This window comes from Salmo trutta, chromosome 29, assembly GCF_901001165.1.
Source record: "Salmo trutta chromosome 29, fSalTru1.1, whole genome shotgun sequence".
Taxonomy (NCBI): domain Eukaryota; kingdom Metazoa; phylum Chordata; class Actinopteri; order Salmoniformes; family Salmonidae; genus Salmo; species Salmo trutta.
Window position 1 is genome coordinate 5218992 of NC_042985.1, and position 17453 is coordinate 5236444.

The window sequence follows — 17453 nt, forward strand, 5'->3', positions numbered from 1 at the left end:
TTACATAATATCTGTAGGTTTAATATCTCAGTTTCACCTGAAGGTTACATCACATCTGTAGGTTTAATACCTCAGTTTCACCTGCAGGTTACATAATATCTGTAGGTTTAATATCTCAGTTTCACCTGAAGGTTACATAATATCTGTAGGTTTAATATCTCAGTTTCACCTGAAGGTTACATAATATCTGTAGGTTTAATATCTCAGTTTCACCTGAAGGTTACATAATATCTGTAGGTTTAATATCTCAGTTTCACCTGAAGGTTACATAATATCTGTAGGTTTAATATCTCAGTTTCACCTGAAGGTTACATAATATCTGTAGGTTTAATATCTCAGTTTCACCTGAAGGTTACATAATATCTGTAGGTTTAATATCTCAGTTTCACCTGAAGGTTACATAATATCTGTAGGTTTAATATCTCAGTTTCACCTGAAGGTTACATCATATCTGTAGGTTTAATATCCCAGTTTCACCTGAAGGTTACATAATATCTGTAGGTTTAATATCTCAGTTTCACCTGAAGGTTACATAATATCTTTTAGGTTTAATACCTCAGTTTCACCTGAAGGTTACATCATATCTGTAGGTTTAATATCTCAGTTTCACCTGAAGGTTACATCATATCTGTAGGTTTAATATCTCAGTTTCACCTGAAGGTTACATAATATCTGTAGGTTTAATATCTCAGTTTCACCTGAAGGTTACATAATATCTGTAGGTTTAATATCTCAGTTTCACCTGAAGGTTACATAATATCTGTAGGTTTAATATCTCAGTTTCACCTGAAGGTTACATAATATCTGTAGGTTTAATATCTCAGTTTCACCTGAAGGTTACATAATATCTGTAGGTTTAATATCTCAGTTTCACCTGAAGGTTACATAATATCTGTAGGTTTAATATCTCAGTTTCACCTGAAGGTTACATAATATCTTTTAGGTTTAATACCTCAGTTTCACCTGAAGGTTACATCATATCTGTAGGTTTAATATCTCAGTTTCACCTGAAGGTTACATAATATCTGTAGGTTTAATATCTCAGTTTCACCTGAAGGTTACATAATATCTGTAGGTTTAATATCTCAGTTTCACCTGAAGGTTACATAATATCTGTAGGTTTAATATCTCAGTTTCACCTGAAGGTTACATAATATCTGTAGGTTTAATATCTCAGTTTCACCTGAAGGTTACATCATATCTGTAGGTTTAATATCTCAGTTTCACCTGAAGGTTACATAATATCTGTAGGTTTAATATCTCAGTTTCACCTGAAGGTTACATAATATCTGTAGGTTTAATATCTCAGTTTCACCTGAAGGTTACATAATATCTGTAGGTTTATTATTTCAGTTTCACCTGAAGGTTACATCATATCTGTAGGTTTAATATCTCAGTTTCACCTGAAGGTTACATAATATCTGTAGGTTTAATATCTCAGTTTCACCTGAAGGTTACATAATATCTGTAGGTTTAATATCTCAGTTTCACCTGAAGGTTACATCATATCTGTAGGTTTAATATCTCAGTTTCACCTGAAGGTTACATAATATCTGTAGGTTTAATATCTCAGTTTCACCTGAAGGTTACATAATATCTGTAGGTTTAATATCTCAGTTTCACCTGAATGTTACATCATATCTGTAGGTTTAATATCTCAGTTTCACCTGAAGGTTACATCATATCTGTAGGTTTAATATCTCAGTTTCACCTGAAGGTTACATAATATCTGTAGGTTTAATATCTCAGTTTCACCTGAAGGTTACATAATATCTGTAGGTTTAATATCTCAGTTTCACCTGAAGGTTACATCATATCTGTAGGTTTAATATCTCAGTTTCACCTGAAGGTTACATAATATCTGTAGGTTTAATATCTCAGTTTCACCTGAAGGTTACATAATATCTGTAGGTTTAATATCTCAGTTTCACCTGAAGGTTACATAATATCTGTAGGTTTATTATTTCAGTTTCACCTGAAGGTTACATCATATCTGTAGGTTTAATATCTCAGTTTCACCTGAAGGTTACATAATATCTGTAGGTTTAATATCTCAGTTTCACCTGAAGGATACATAATATCTGTAGGTTTAATATCTCAGTTTCACCTGAAGGTTACATAATATCTGTAGGTTTAATATCTCAGTTTCACCTGAAGGTTACATAATATCTGTAGGTTTAATATCTCAGTTTCACCTGAAGGTTACATCATATCTGTAGGTTTAATATCTCAGTTTCACCTGAAGGTTACATAATATCTGTAGGTTTAATATCTCAGTTTCACCTGAAGGTTACATAATATCTGTAGGTTTAATATCTCAGTTTCACCTGAATGTTACATCATATCTGTAGGTTTAATATCTCAGTTTCACCTGAAGGTTACATAATATCTGTAGGTTTAATATCTCAGTTTCACCTGAATGTTACATCATATCTGTAGGTTTAATATCTCAGTTTCACCTGAAGGTTACATAATATCTGTAGGTTTAATATCTCAGTTTCACCTGAAGGTTACATAATATCTGTAGGTTTAATATCTCAGTTTCACCTGAAGGTTACATAATATCTGTAGGTTTAATACCTCAGTTTCACCTGAAGGTTACATCATATCTGTAGGTTTAATATCTCAGTTTCACCTGAAGGTTACATCATATCTGTAGGTTTAATACCTCAGTTTCACCTGAAGGTTACATAATAGTGGATTTTCCGATGGTTAAACTGTGACTGGTGACATCATTTTGCATACCATACTTCTTCTACTCATGTTTTTTCCCTTCTTCACTGAACGAGAGTCATAGCCTCTGTATGCTATTTCCATTCCACTACTCTACGAGAGTCATAGCCTCTGTATGCTATTTCCATTCCACTACTCCAGCCCTACTGTCATATAACGTATAGTATTTCCTAAAACAAGGCAGAGTTCAGGTGATGCACACAATATTGTTCCTGTGTGTCTGTGTGTAATGCTGTAAACATATTCATAGACTCAAAATCAACACCAGATTTTTAAGCCAATGAATAACAGCCAACAAAAGTTATTCCAACCATAACACAGAATTTTCAGACAGGTGTGAAGGGATTGTGTATCAAACAGGTGCTTGTTTAGTTTTTCTTTATAGTTAGCTTAACCGTTAGATGACTATACCGTAGTCAATAACCAGAATGAATGTCGACTGAATTATTTGTCTTTTGCTTTTTAACGAAAGACAGGACTTGTTCTGACAGAAGAAGACTATTTTAATTCTACATTTCTTAACTAACTCATCAACATGCTTCTTTGAAAAGATATAGTAGCTTTTTGTAAATTCAGATGCCCAGATATTTATAAGCGTGGACACGATCAATGAGGGCACCGTCCAAAGTAGGTATGCATAAATCATCAGATACATTTTTACATGATTTGGAAAATAATAATAATAATAATAATAATAATAACTTGGTTTTACCTGCATTAAGTAACCATTTCAGTTCAACAAAAGCTTTCTGCAGGGCAATAAAGACAGATTAAAGCTCTGATAGAGTCTGGTCAGCTGTGGGGGCAATAGCATGCACCACAGTGTCATCTGCATACAGGTGACATTTTTTTTTCTTCTTCTCCAGATAAACAAATATTGTTAATGTAAATAGTGAAAAGAACAGGACCAAGAATCAATCCCTGTGGGACACTCTATGTTAAATCCAGAAAACCTGATTTAACACCATCAGTATATACACACTGTATTCTGTCCTTTAATATAGTTTCAAACCAGCCTGGTCATGATCAATTGATGAAAGCCTTTGAATAAGTAATGCGAAATCCACAGTGTTGAAGGCTTTAGACAGGTCAATAAAAAGGTCGGCACAATGTTTTTTCTCATCCAAACAATTAAGAACATAATTTAAAACCAAAGAAGTATCAGAGATGGTGCTATGACCTGGTCTGGAACCTGACTCGTGTACATTTAGAATACATTTCATGGTTATAAAATAATCTTTGCTAGGCAATAGAGTTTGGAAATGAGGCGATAATTATTTAGGTCATACGGGTCAACACATTTGTGAAGGGGGAGTATATGAGCCGCCTTCCAGACCCTGTGGATGGTACTAGAAATAAATGTAGGGTTAAAAATATGTGTTGAAGATTCTGCAATCAGACGAGCAGAAAGCTGCTTTTAGGAGGGCTGTGAAAGTAGCCCAAGTCTTACACCGAAACACATGAGCCAATTATGAGGCAATCGAACAGATAAAAGCCATGAGCTCAGCCAGATGAATTACAACACAGTAAGCTGAATGACTCCGGATACCCATGACAAAAGAGCCATTGATGCCTGATCCAAGTGAAAGCTGTAGAATGCTTTGGGACCATGACAGGGACAGGGTGGAGCATGCTAGGTAGTGTAGTATAACTTGGCATGAGTTGGAAAGAGAGGGACCATGGCAATAAAGAATGGAAGATCTTGGAGGAGAGCGGTATTGTTCATAGCTTGTCCCCTCAAAGACCATCGTTCATGGAAGTGCCAAGTCAACTAACGGCAATGAGAAATCCCTCATAACTGCCAATATGGTATTAATACGATATATCTGCAACATTTTAATTGAGTGGCTTTCATATTTCACCATATTTCACGTGGTGAAAATGCAGAAACTGATGAAACTCTGAGAAACTCTCCCATTCAATAAATAGCTGTAAAATACTAGAGCAGAAAATTCCCCACAGTGGTTTTCTATTATAGTGTGTGTCCCACCCATTTCATTCCTATAACTGCTTTTCCTAATTAGAATATTGGTTCCGCAGAGATGTATATTTACACCCTGTAGCAGCTGCAGATCTTCTTGTACCCTGGATTGGACTCTATTCCACTACTTCAAATGAAACATCAATGGGGGAAATGTAAAATGTAACTGCTTTAGTTGATTGGAGCATAGTGATGCCACACCAAAGCTGGGCTTTAAGTCACTCATGGAACATATACTGTATGTTTACAGAGAGTTGCTTTAGATAACAGTATCTTGCTGAATTACCATATCAAGGCCTGAACTCAGATGTACACTGCCCTCTGGTAACAGTTTGATTTGGCCTGCACTCAGGATAAAAGGCTTTGCAGCCAGAAGCAGTGGAAATATCTTGGCAAAGTCTGTCTTGAAGAGACAGGACTCAGTAAATAGTAGTTGGTCTTTTATATCCCAGGGTGCAGATGGGTTTCATACTATTTACAGCCATTAGGGATAATAACCATTTTGATTAGTCTCAAAGAGAGGATGTGATTGAGTACGAACATCTACTTAAACGATGATGCCAGAGAAGCCAGTGTTTGGAGGATATATTGGCACGGGTGTTATTAGGCCAGAGATGAAGTCGAGGGCCGGCAAACCGTGTCAATATCCTCCAAACTCCTGCTTCAAGGGCATTATCACATTTATACAACATTCAAATAATGATTGACATATTTTCATAAAAATATATTTTTTAATTAATTTATTCATATTGTTTCATCCTTCCACGAGATATATCCCCAACACAAATCTAGGGTTGCTACCCAAACCGGCTGGTCCTCCATTCTATCGGTTCGGTTGCCAGAGACGCGACCCAGTAGTTAAGTCTTTTTGTTCTAAATCTATGGACGCGACTCAGTCGTTTGTTGTAAATGTTCTGTTGCCATGATGGCTGGCAATGTTCTTATCCCTTGCTTGCTAACTAGCCAACTTTTGCTACCACAGTCACATCAAACAGTGTGGCCAGAATAACAACAAAGTAGCCGCATTTGCATTTGTTTAAGCTGTTTTCTCGTGATTGTTTTTGGGATACATCCATAACAATGAGCTAATGATGTGAGATTTCACCTGGCATAGAACATTTTCTCTCTTGCCAGAAAGATCACTTCAAACTGAAGCTGGATTTACAGAAAACTAGCTGCATTTTGTGTTTTTCTATTGACATTTGTTCGTATGTATCCCTAAAAATTGGTCTGATTCATCATTTCGACTGGCTGAGGAAAGCTGCCAGCTTGTCTGTCTCGTCCCGATTCCCGACACGTTCAGTACCATAGGACACCTGGAGGTCAAATTTCTATATTGAAACAATGTTGCAAATGTCGGCGAGACAGACAGCAAGGTTATTACAGATCTCTGCTGTTGAACACCAAATGTTAGTCTAAAAGAAATGTGAGATAACGTCTAGATGCTTTTTATAGTGGAGATCAAGTTTATAACATCGCTGCCTGGGCTGATGAGACATACTGGTGTGCAAAAGAGCAAAGAAAGTCAATAAAAACAATATGGTGATGAGGTAGGTAGTTGGATGGGCTATTTACAGATGGGGTATGTACAGCTGCAGCGATCGGTAAGCTGCTCAGACAGCTGATGCTTCAAGTTAGTGAGGGAGATATAAGTCTCCAACTTCAGCGATTTTTGCAATTCATTCCAGTCATTGGCAACAGAGAATTGGAAGGAAAGGCGGCCAACGAGGTGTTGGCTTTGGGGATGATCAGTGAGATATATCTGCTGGAGCGCGTGCTATGGGTGGGTGTTGTTATCGTGACCAGTGAGCTGAGATAAGGCGGAGCTTTACCTAGCATACTTTTAGATGACCTGGAGCCAGTGGGACTGGCGACAAATATGTAGCAAGGGCCAGCCGACTAGAGTATACAGGTCGCAGTGGTGGGTGGTATATGGGGCTTTGGTGACAAAATGGATGGCACTGATAGACTGCATCCAATTGATTGAGTAGGGTATTGGAGGCTATTTTGTAAATGACATCGCCGAAGTCGAGGATCGGTAGGATGGTCAGTTTTACAAGGGTATGTTTGGCAGTGTGAGTGAAGGAGGCTTTGTTGCGAAATAGGAAGACAATTCTAGATTTAATTTTGGATTGGAGATGCTTAATATATACAATCACACAACACAGTATTATCATAACTCCACGTTAAACCTAAAGGTGAGTGTTTAAAGATCTCCAGAAAAGGTTTGCTTTGTAGAACAGTAAAACATAAATATCATATGTCATCCAAATGTATTTCCAGTAATCACTGGAATCATTAATGAAAACCAGACTCCTCTTCAGGTAAAATCAACATTTTCCCACCACAGTCCATACTTTTAAGGTCTTTGAAAGCTACACATTTTCCATTACAACAATGTCCTTCAAGATATTTAAGTGCAAGTCTTGCGTACCATTGTTAGCTACATTGTTGGATTTGGTATCTGGTTGAGGAGTATGAGGTTGGCACTGGTCTTTACAGGGTCAGGGTTGGCACTGGTCTTTACAGGGTTAGGGTTGGAACTGGTCGTTACAATGTTAGGGTTGGAACTGGTCGTTACAATGTTAGGGTTGGAACTGGTCGTTACAGGGTTAGGGTTGGAACTGGTCTTTACAGGGTTAGGGTTGGAACTGGTCATTACAGGGTTAGGGTTGGAACTGGTCGTTACAGGGTTAGGGTTGGCACTGGTCTTTACAGGGTTAGGGTTGGAACTGGTCTTTACAGGGTTAGGGTTGGAACTGGTCTTTACAGGGTTAGGGTTGGAACTGGTCGTTACAGGGTTAGGGTTGGAACTGGTCGTTACAGGGTTAGGGTTGGAACTGGTCGTTACAGGGTTAGGGTTGGAACTGGTCGTTACAGGGTTAGGGTTGGAACTGGTCTTTACAGGGTTAGGGTTGGAACTGGTCTTTACAGGGTTAGGGTTGGCACTGGTCTTTACAGGGTTATATTAGAAGTCAATCACACCTCACCACATGTGTGGTGATTGTTATTACGTAAAATGGCTGCCGTGGCACCACCCAAATGGGTGCTATACATTGGTGGTGGAAGGAGTGAAAGAATGTCATGTGCTTTGACTTTGAGAAAAGGACAACCTAAAGTGCAAAAATACAAATCATTCTCAGAGTAGATGTTTCAGAGAGATATGCAGCCCAGAGAACGTAATGCCTCACTGTTGGCCTGCTGCCATGGTTACCTGGGAGACAGGGATAACGATAAAGGACCCTCCACCGGCACTCTCCGTGACGATGGCCAGGAACTTGGCATTGACGGCACAGAAGTGGTTGTCATGGACGTTCTTGGTGATGGGAATGCCGTCAAAGCAGTGCTCTCGGTTGGCCACTTTGCCGTAGACGTTTCGAAACTTGGAGCTTCGGTATGTCGGACGCCATGACATCTGATGGAGAAGAAATAGAGAGATATTAAAGAGGGAGGTTCAGAAAGGAGTTTCTGCAATACCAGCACTGGGCTATATTGAAGGCACCAGTTAGTTGCTGTTTTATCATGTTCAATGTGCTGACATGGTGGTTTTCTGGTTAATGTATATGCTGGTCAATGTCAGCTGTTTAGTTGACAGGTTAGTGGGCATTCATGGTTAATAGCTTAGATCAACTGGCTGGTTGAATATAATTGGATTATTTTAGATTTAGGGAAAAAAACACAAAATGATCATACCACATTAGAGTATTAAAGGAAAACGCCACCAAAAAACTATATTTTGGTATTTTGGTCCATTGTTGAATTAGTCCCAAAATGTTTTGATTGTCAGCAATCAACTTTCAAAATATAGAAATCATCTCTGTGTGATGCATTTTGTATCACATGACGCAAAAAACATCATCATATGGTGAAGATTTCTGTATTTTGAAAGTTATATATCTTGAAAAATTGATTGCTGACAGGTAAAACATTTTGGGACTACGTCAACAATGGACTAATGAAACAAATACCAAAATATCGTTTTTGGGTGGATTTCTCATTTAACTTTGAGATTGCTGATCTAAAATCCCTAGAGAAACCCCCATTAGTAAAGATATTAAAGAGGAGTGTTGCTTTCTTCAAAATCCCTTCTGTCCGTCCCTGTAGTTCAGAGGAATTTTGTCAGTACTGTCATGGCAATTCAAATCCCATGTTAGTCAGAGTGTGAAATGTTTGCAGTGTGGCATACGTTCAATGCCACAAGAAACTATTTCACATAAAATAGCGAGTAAGTAAATAATGATAGACAAGAGCAGTCCCTCACAAGTGATTTGAGTCTGAAATCACCAACTACTAACAAGGAGGCGGCTCCATGAAATGATTCCTCTCTGACACGAATGTCCTGGGCTTGGACCCACCAAGTGGTTGACTCCATCATAAAAACATTCAAACCACTTATTTTGTTTGTCGTTACCCACAAGCATGTACTGACCGAATTCCTGCCTTGCAGCGTGAGATACATCTATCTTCTGGGTCACACTAGACCTAATCACAGATGTAGAGCTGGATGGCCCTTAGACACTGATCCAAGGCCAGTTTGGAGGTTTGTCCCACTAACGATTGATGATACATCAGGGATGGTGAATAGATCCTAGGTTTGTGGTAAAGGGGAACTTCTGCTTGCAGACAGCGGCAGGAAGCCTAGTGGTTAGAGCATTGGGCCAGTAACTGAAAGATTGCTGGATCAAATCCCCGAGCTGACAAGATAAAAATCTATTGTTCTGCCCCTGAACAAGGCAGTTAACCCACTGTTAGGCTGTCATTGTAAATACGAATTTATCCTTAACTGACTTGCCTGGTTAAATACATATATTTAAAAAAAAACAGACAGGAAGTCCTTCTGGAAATGAGATTTATGACACTGTCAGATCAGTGACAAGATGACATCACCGCAGCCACAATTCAGCATTGTTCTGGGGTGGGAACAGTCACAGTGCTGTGTGCAAATAGAGACGTCCCTGTTGCCATGCTGCTATGGTCTCTTCCTGTCCTAGAGACTACAGTACATCTGGTCTTCAGCCGGTGGAGACCAAGCGGTGCACACAATCCAGTTAGCACACCCCTCCCACCCACAGGCAGGCCAGTAATCACTCTCACCCATCCCACCCACAGGCAGACCAGTAATCACTCTCACCCATCCCACCCACAGGCAGACCAGTAATCACTCTCACCCATCCCACCCACAGGCAGACCAGTAATCACTCTCACCCATCCCACCCACAGGCAGACCAGTAATCACTCTCACCCATCCCACCCACAGGCAGACCAGTAATCACTCTCACCCATCCCACCCACAGACAGACCAGTAATCACTCTCACCCATCTCACCCACAGGCAGACCAGTAATCACTCTCACCCATCCCACCCACAGACAGACCAGTAATCACTCTCACCCATCCCACCCACAGGCAGACCAGTAATCACTCTCACCCATCTCACCCACAGGCAGACCAGTAATCACTCTCACCCATCCCACCCACAGGCAGACCAGTAATCACTCTCACCATCCCACCCACAGGCAGACCAGTAATCACTCTCACCCATCCCACCCACAGGCAGACCAGTAATCACTCTCACCCATCCCACCCACAGGCAGACCAGTAATCACTCTCACCCATCCCACCCACAGGCAGACCAGTAATCACTCTCACCCATCCCACCCACAGGCAGACCAGTAATCACTCTCACCCATCTCACCCACAGGCAGACCAGTAATCACTCTCACCCATCCCACCCACAGGCAGACCAGTAATCACTCTCACCCATCCCACCCACAGGCAGACCAGTAATCACTCTCACCCATCCCACCCACAGGCAGACCAGTAATCACTCTCACCCATCCCACCCACAGGCAGACCAGTAATCACTCTCACCCATCCCACCCACAGGCAGACCAGTAATCACTCTCACCCATCCCACCCACAGGCAGACCAGTAATCACTCTCACCCATCCCACCCACAGGCAGACCAGTAATCACTCTCACCCATCTCACCCACAGACAGACCAGTAATCACTCTCACCCATCTCACCCACAGGCAGACCAGTAATCACTCTCACCCATCCCACCCACAGACAGACCAGTAATCACTCTCACCCATCCCACCCACAGGCAGACCAGTAATCACTCTCACCCATCCCACCCACAGGCAGACCAGTAATCACTCTCACCCATCTCACCCACAGGCAGACCAGTAATCACTCTCACCCATCCCACCCACAGGCAGACCAGTAATCACTCTCACCCATCCCACCCACAGGCAGACCAGTAATCACTCTCACCCATCCCACCCACAGGCAGACCAGTAATCACTCTCACCCATCCCACCCACAGGCAGACCAGTAATCACTCTCACCCATCCCACCCACAGGCAGACCAGTAATCACTCTCACCCATCCCACCCACAGACAGACCAGTAATCACTCTCACCCATCCCACCCACAGGCAGACCAGTAATCACTCTCACCCATCCCACCCACAGGCAGACCAGTAATCACTCTCACCCATCCCACCCACAGGCAGACCAGTAATCACTCTCACCCATCCCACCCACAGGCAGACCAGTAATCACTTTGTCATGGGGGTGGAGGTGAAGGAGTGTGGCACGGCATTGATATAGCTGGAGCTCGACATGTCCACAGACAGCCGCTGTCACAGCACGTTTTGTACTCCCGAGATTCTCACCTCTGAGTGCCGTGGGAGTAGTCTGGTACTCATTCCACATCTCAATTCCTTTCCTTCCTCATTTACCTCCCTCCTTCCTCTCAAAAAGCAGAGTTAAAGAAGCTACCCCCTAGAATGACTGAACATAATGCTTAGCTTGTTAAAGTATTAATGTGAAACAGCAGAACAGCAGGAAGAGGCCTCAGGGCAGCAGAGAAAGAGCACTGGCATTGAGTTCTCACCACAAGGACACTCATTCATTTGTCACCAGTGGACGGCACGCGGGACTGCGTACGTTGCTCTCTGTCTCACTGACAGCGCAGTGAGACTAAAGCATGGTGTCTCTCAGCTCAAGTCATGGCAGGGTGTCCCCATGCTAGCCATAGTCTACACCTAACTCGTCACCATCTAACTGTATATGTGATCCATCCATCTCATAACCCCAGGAGATGATTATGACAGCCTTGAAAGGACAGGAAATACCCCCCAACTCTCTCTCACACACACACACACACACACACACACACACACACACACACACACACACACACACACACACACACACACACACACACACACACACACACACACACACACACACACACACACACACACACACACACACACACACACACACAGCCAGCCATAGTATATCTGAATTACTCTGCGAAAACAGTCTCCTCAGTGAAACCAATATCTTACCTTAGTGCTGAGTAGAGTAGTGACACTATAACCACGATCTGTCAGGCCCTCTCAAATTACAACCCCCCCCTTTCCTCCCTTTTATAGACCGGCTGCAGTCTGCCAGTTTCTCCTAGCTTCTCCACGATACATCCAGTCAACCGGCCTACTATGCTCCGCTCACTCTCATCTGTTTCTCTCCTCCCCTCTTCTTACCCCGTCTCTCCTCTTTCTCCCTTCAAGTCCTCTCCTCCTCCTATGAGCTACCCCTCCCTCTCTCCTGCTCCCTCTCAGCCCCAGACCAGACAGCTGCATGCAGCCCTGGAGCAGCAGTTAATGCTCCCTCTATCCCTCTCACTGCTCTGTACTCCTCTAGATGTGGGCTGCACCACTCACTCTCTCTTCCCCTCTCTCTCTCTCTCCTGCTCCCTCTCAGCCCCAGACCAGACAGCTCCCTCTATCCCTCTCACTGCTCTGTACTCCTCTAGATGTGGGCTGCACCACTCACTCTCTCTTCCCCTCCCTCTCTCTCTCTCTCTCTCTCTCTCTCTCTCTCTCTCTCTATCCTCTTGCTCTCTCTCCTTCCCTCTCTATATACATCCATATATCTCTCTTTCTCGATGTGTCTCACTGTGGCAGACCTATCACTAGCTGGGACTGTTGATAGCTGTTGATAACTATTGAAAGACGTTCTTGGTATTGGATACTTCATACTCTCTTGTTTGCAAATAGAGAGGTCTATGACGATACAGAGTATAAATGTTTCCCTACTCATGTTTCCCTACTCATGTTTCCCTATTCATGTTTCCCTACACATGTTTCTTTATGCATGTTTCCCTATGCACGTTTCCTATGCACGTTTCCCTTTGCATGTTTCCCTACGCATGTTTCCCTACGCATGTTTCCCTATGTCTGTTTCCCTACGCATGTTTTTCTGCCTTTGTTCCCTGGCTTTCTTCTCGAAGTTGAATTGTATGTATTTTCACTTGAATGTCCAGTGGGAACGTGGGTCAGTATTTGGTCTGTGATAACACCATGAGGAGAAGTAGGGGACATATTCCAACCATATTGTGTTTTCATCCATTTACATTTCCTGCAAATGGGTGTTGTGAGTCATTCAAGGTCCTACCAAGCAAAAAGGCAGTAACTGCTCATTTGGTCGAAAATGAGTTAATGTCGTTTTTGCAACATTAAATACATGCTTAATCATGTGGAAAAGTATCCTGCCTATATTGTATTGTGTTTTGGAGAAAATGGGGGTCATGTTAGCAGTAACTGGATAAAGTTACTGTGAAACCAAGGTAAATAAAAGCAATTTTTCTCAGTTCCACGCTATGAGCAGTTACTGCCTTTTTGCCTGGTAAGGCAGCGTAGTGCTATTGAACAATGGGGACAGAAGAGGTGAGGGGTGCTATTTCTGCTGTGAAAAGTGAGCAAACTTTTCCGTGCTAAGCTGTTTGGGTGTCATAATCATAATCCAGTAGGAATACAATCAATCTTTTGTGTGAAACATCTGTGATAAGTACTGTCATTCCAAACATCTCAACCGTAGCAGCTTTCACAAAAGCCCATGTTTTCCTTCCAGGAGATTGCTCTGATTGGGATTTAGTGAAACTAGTCAGGAGGTAAGTTTGGGTCTGTACGCAGGAAAAGGTCATTGCTGGGCAGAGAGAGAGAGCGAGAGAGCGTGAGAGAGAGTGAGCGAGAGAGAGACAGAGAGAGAGAAAGAGAGAGAGAGAGAGAGTCAGATAGAGAGTGTGTTTCGTGTGTTTTTGTTGCAGTTGTGCGTCTTTTCTCTTCTGTCCTAACGCCTGAGTGGAGCTCAAAGACAGCTTGGACTCAGCAGCCCCTGGTCTCCCACCGCCCGCCTCCTTGGAATCATAAGACCCTCCTGGCTATTACCCAGAACCCCCTGTGACTCCATCCCTCTCTCTGCCCCTCCCCTCACTCCCTTCCTCCCCCTTTCTTCTCCTTCCTCCTTCTTCATCCCTGCTCTCCTCACAGGCCTTACAACCCTCTTTCCCATACTGAAGTTCCCCCATTTGATAATGTGCATTCTTCCCAGTCTGACATCAAATCAAATCAAATTCTATTGGTCACATACACATATTTAGCAGATGTTATTGGTCAACAAAGTACTGTAATAAAGAGTACCTAGTCATTAAATACAACAGATTACTGTAATAAAGAGTATCTATCCATTAAATATAACGGAGTACTGTAATACAGAGTGCCTAGTGATTAAATATAACAGATTACTCTAGTACAGAGTACCTAGTCATTAATACAACAGATTACTGTAATAAAGAGTATCTAGCCATTAAATATAATGGAGTACTGTAATAAAGAGTGCCTAGTCATTAAATACAACAGATTACTGTAATACAGAGTACCTAGTCATTAAATACAACAGATTACTGTAATACAGAGTACCTAGTCATTAAATACAACAGATTACTCTAATGTAGAGTACCTAGTCATTAAATACAACAGATTACTCTAATGCAGAGAACCTAGTCATTAAATACAACAGATTACTCTAATACAGAGTGCATAGTCATTAAATACAACAGATGACTGTAATACAGAGTACCTAATCATTAAATATAACAGATCCAAATGGAGATTTCGATTATATCTCTGACAAGATGGATGACTTATGTTTCCACTAGCATGCCTGTGTGATTTTGTCGCTATTCCTCAACTGGTTGCCATGTACTCTGGACTCAAGACTATCAGAATCTTATTGGTCCTGAATCATCCCAGTAAAACCTCAAGACTATCAGAATCCTATTGGTCCATGTACAATACAATCCATGCTTGTGGTTGATTTAATTTATGAATACTATATTTATACTACTATATTTACTCATAAACCCTATCTGTCCCAGACTGTATTCTCTTGGTATGTTGGCCTCCAGTCAAAAGGCTTTGATTGTCTGAGATCTTTGATCCTGGGTGTATTGAATGTATGCCTACAGGTCCAACACCTCGTGACACCTGGCCTCTCAGGACCATTTTGTGGACGTGACACCTGGCCTCTCAGGATCATTTTGTGGACGTGACACCTGGCCTCTCAGGACCATTTTGTGGACGTGACACCTGGCCTCTCAGGACCATTTTGTGGACGTGACACCTGGCCTCTCAGGACCATTTTGTGGACGTGACACCTGTCCTCTCAGGACCATTTTGTGGACGTGACACCTGGCCTCTCAGGACCATTTTGTGGACGTGACACCTGTCCTCTCAGGACCATTTTGTGGACGTGACACCTGGCCTCTCAGGACCATTTTGTGGACGTGACACCTGGCCTCTCAGGACCGGACGTGACACCTGGCCTCTCAGGACCATTTTGTGGACGTGACACCTGGCCTCTCAGGACCATTTTGTGGACGTGACACCTGGCCTCTCAGGACCATTTTGTGGACGTGACACCTGGCCTCTCAGGACCATTTTGTGGATCTTGGTCTGTTTGAGGGGAGGTGTGTGCGTAGGGGAGCGGCTTTCACCATAGCTACAGGTCATGATGCTGGGGAAGGCGTAGGGCTCACACCGTCTGCAACCTTACATTGTCTGGTATTTGAATGTGTGATTCCTCTGTGCTATTATAGGCAGGTAGTGTAGAGACAGCTTTCTCTCCCTGGGTCTGTAGGGAAGATGGCTATTGGGAGACCTCCAGTATAGGATACCCACAGCTTCACAGTGGGTTTTTGTCTTGGCTTTGTTCTGTTGTGTTTATGTGTGTGTGTGTGTGTGTGTGTGTGTGTGTGTGTGTGTGTGTGTGTGTGTATGTGTAGGGGGGGGGGGGGCTCCAGAGAGCACTCTGTGTTAATAGAGTTTTTGCCTGCAGTCACTGTTTCTCTTTTACTGTACTCTCTGTTCCTTCCTGAAAAACCTCAAGACTATCAGAATCCTATTGGTCCTGAATCATCCCAGTAAAACCTCAAGACTGTTAGAATCCTATTGGTCCTGAATCATCCCTGTAAAACCTCAAGACTATCAGAATCCTATTGGTCCTGAATAATCCCAGTAAAACCTCAAGACTGTTAGAATCCTATTGGTCCTGAATCATCCCTGTAAAACCTCAAGACTATCAGAATCCTATTGGTCCTGAATCATCCCAGTAAAACCTCAAGACTATCAGAATCCTATTGGTCCTGAATCATCCCTGTAAAACCTCAAGACTGTTAGAATCCTATTGGTCCTGAATCATCCCAGTAAAACCTCAAGACTGTTAGAATCCTATTGGTCCTGAATCATCCCAGTAAAACCTCAAGACTATCAGAATCCTATTGGTCCTGAATCATCCCTGTAAAACCTCAAGACTGTTAGAATCCTATTGGTCCTGAATCATCCCAGTAAAACCTCAAGACTATCAGAATCCTATTGGTCCTGAATCATCCCTGTAAAACCTCAAGACTGTTAGAATCCTATTGGTCCTGAATCATCCCAGTAAAACCTCAAGACTATCAGAATCCTATTGGTCCTGAATCATCCCTGTAAAACCTCAAGACTGTTAGAATCCTATTGGTCCTGAATCATCCCAGTAAAACCTCAAGACTGTTAGAATCCTATTGGTCCTGAATCATCCCAGTAAAACCTCAAGACTATCAGAATCCTATTGTTCCTGAATCATCCCAGTAAAACCTCAAGACTATCAGAATCCTATTGTTCCTGAATCATCCCAGTAAAACCTCAAGACTATCAGAATCCTATTGGTCCTGAATCATCCCAGTAAAACCTCAAGACTATCAGAATCCTATTGTTCCTCAATCATCCCAGTAAAACCTCAAGACTATCAGAATCCTATTGTTCCTGAATCATCCCAGTGTTACTCCAATGGCTGACAGTTTCCTGCTATGACATCCTGTCATGCGCGAAGGAGGTACATTTCTCCATGAATTTCCAATCCAATATTACTCAGCTGCAGTCAACGTGATATTGGCAGCTCTCCAAAGAGCTGCCAAAGACTGTATGACAGTTTCCAGAGGCTGTCGCTTCACAATTCATCGGGAAAATTGCCACAATTCAACTGAATGGCTAAGGATATGCTGATCAATCCTCTCTATGCTGTTGCCAATAGAGGAAGTGGGTCTGTCGGAAACCAACAAGCTGAGTGTAAAAAGAGAGACAGAGATCCCCCAGGGCTGCTGTCGCTCTCCTCACCCTGCCCGTCGAGCTGTCTTTGTGAAGCTCGCTAAGGGCTATTAACTATTCCTCCCTTCCCCGGGCCACATGGGTGTTTAGTTGGTTCCGATGACATTCACTCCTCGTCACATGGACTAAATATCACAGAACAGTGACATCCCCGCTGGTTCTTTTGGCGGCCATCTCAGTCAGTGACTACATAGGGCCTTTCACTGGAACTACAGGTGCAGGATCATACTTTGAGCCAGTTT

At 42.5% G+C, this 17453-nt stretch overlaps 1 protein-coding gene across 2 annotated transcripts in view; it reads right to left on the bottom strand.

The window, feature by feature from the left end:
* The window catches only part of LOC115166802 (coronin-2B), a 96014-nt gene that overhangs the window by 21815 nt on the left and 56746 nt on the right, over positions 1-17453 (bottom strand). Inside the window, exons 1-2 of one of the 2 annotated variants that reach the window (XM_029720632.1) lie at positions 12076-12499; positions 7929-8129 (exon numbers count right to left, since the gene is read on the bottom strand). In XM_029720632.1, the coding sequence (XP_029576492.1) occupies positions 7929-8129 (201 nt within the window). In that variant the 5' untranslated portion in view covers positions 12076-12499. Of the gene's footprint in view, positions 1-7928; positions 8130-12075; positions 12500-17453 lie in introns of those variants that run through there. The other variant, XM_029720631.1, reaches the window with a different exon arrangement.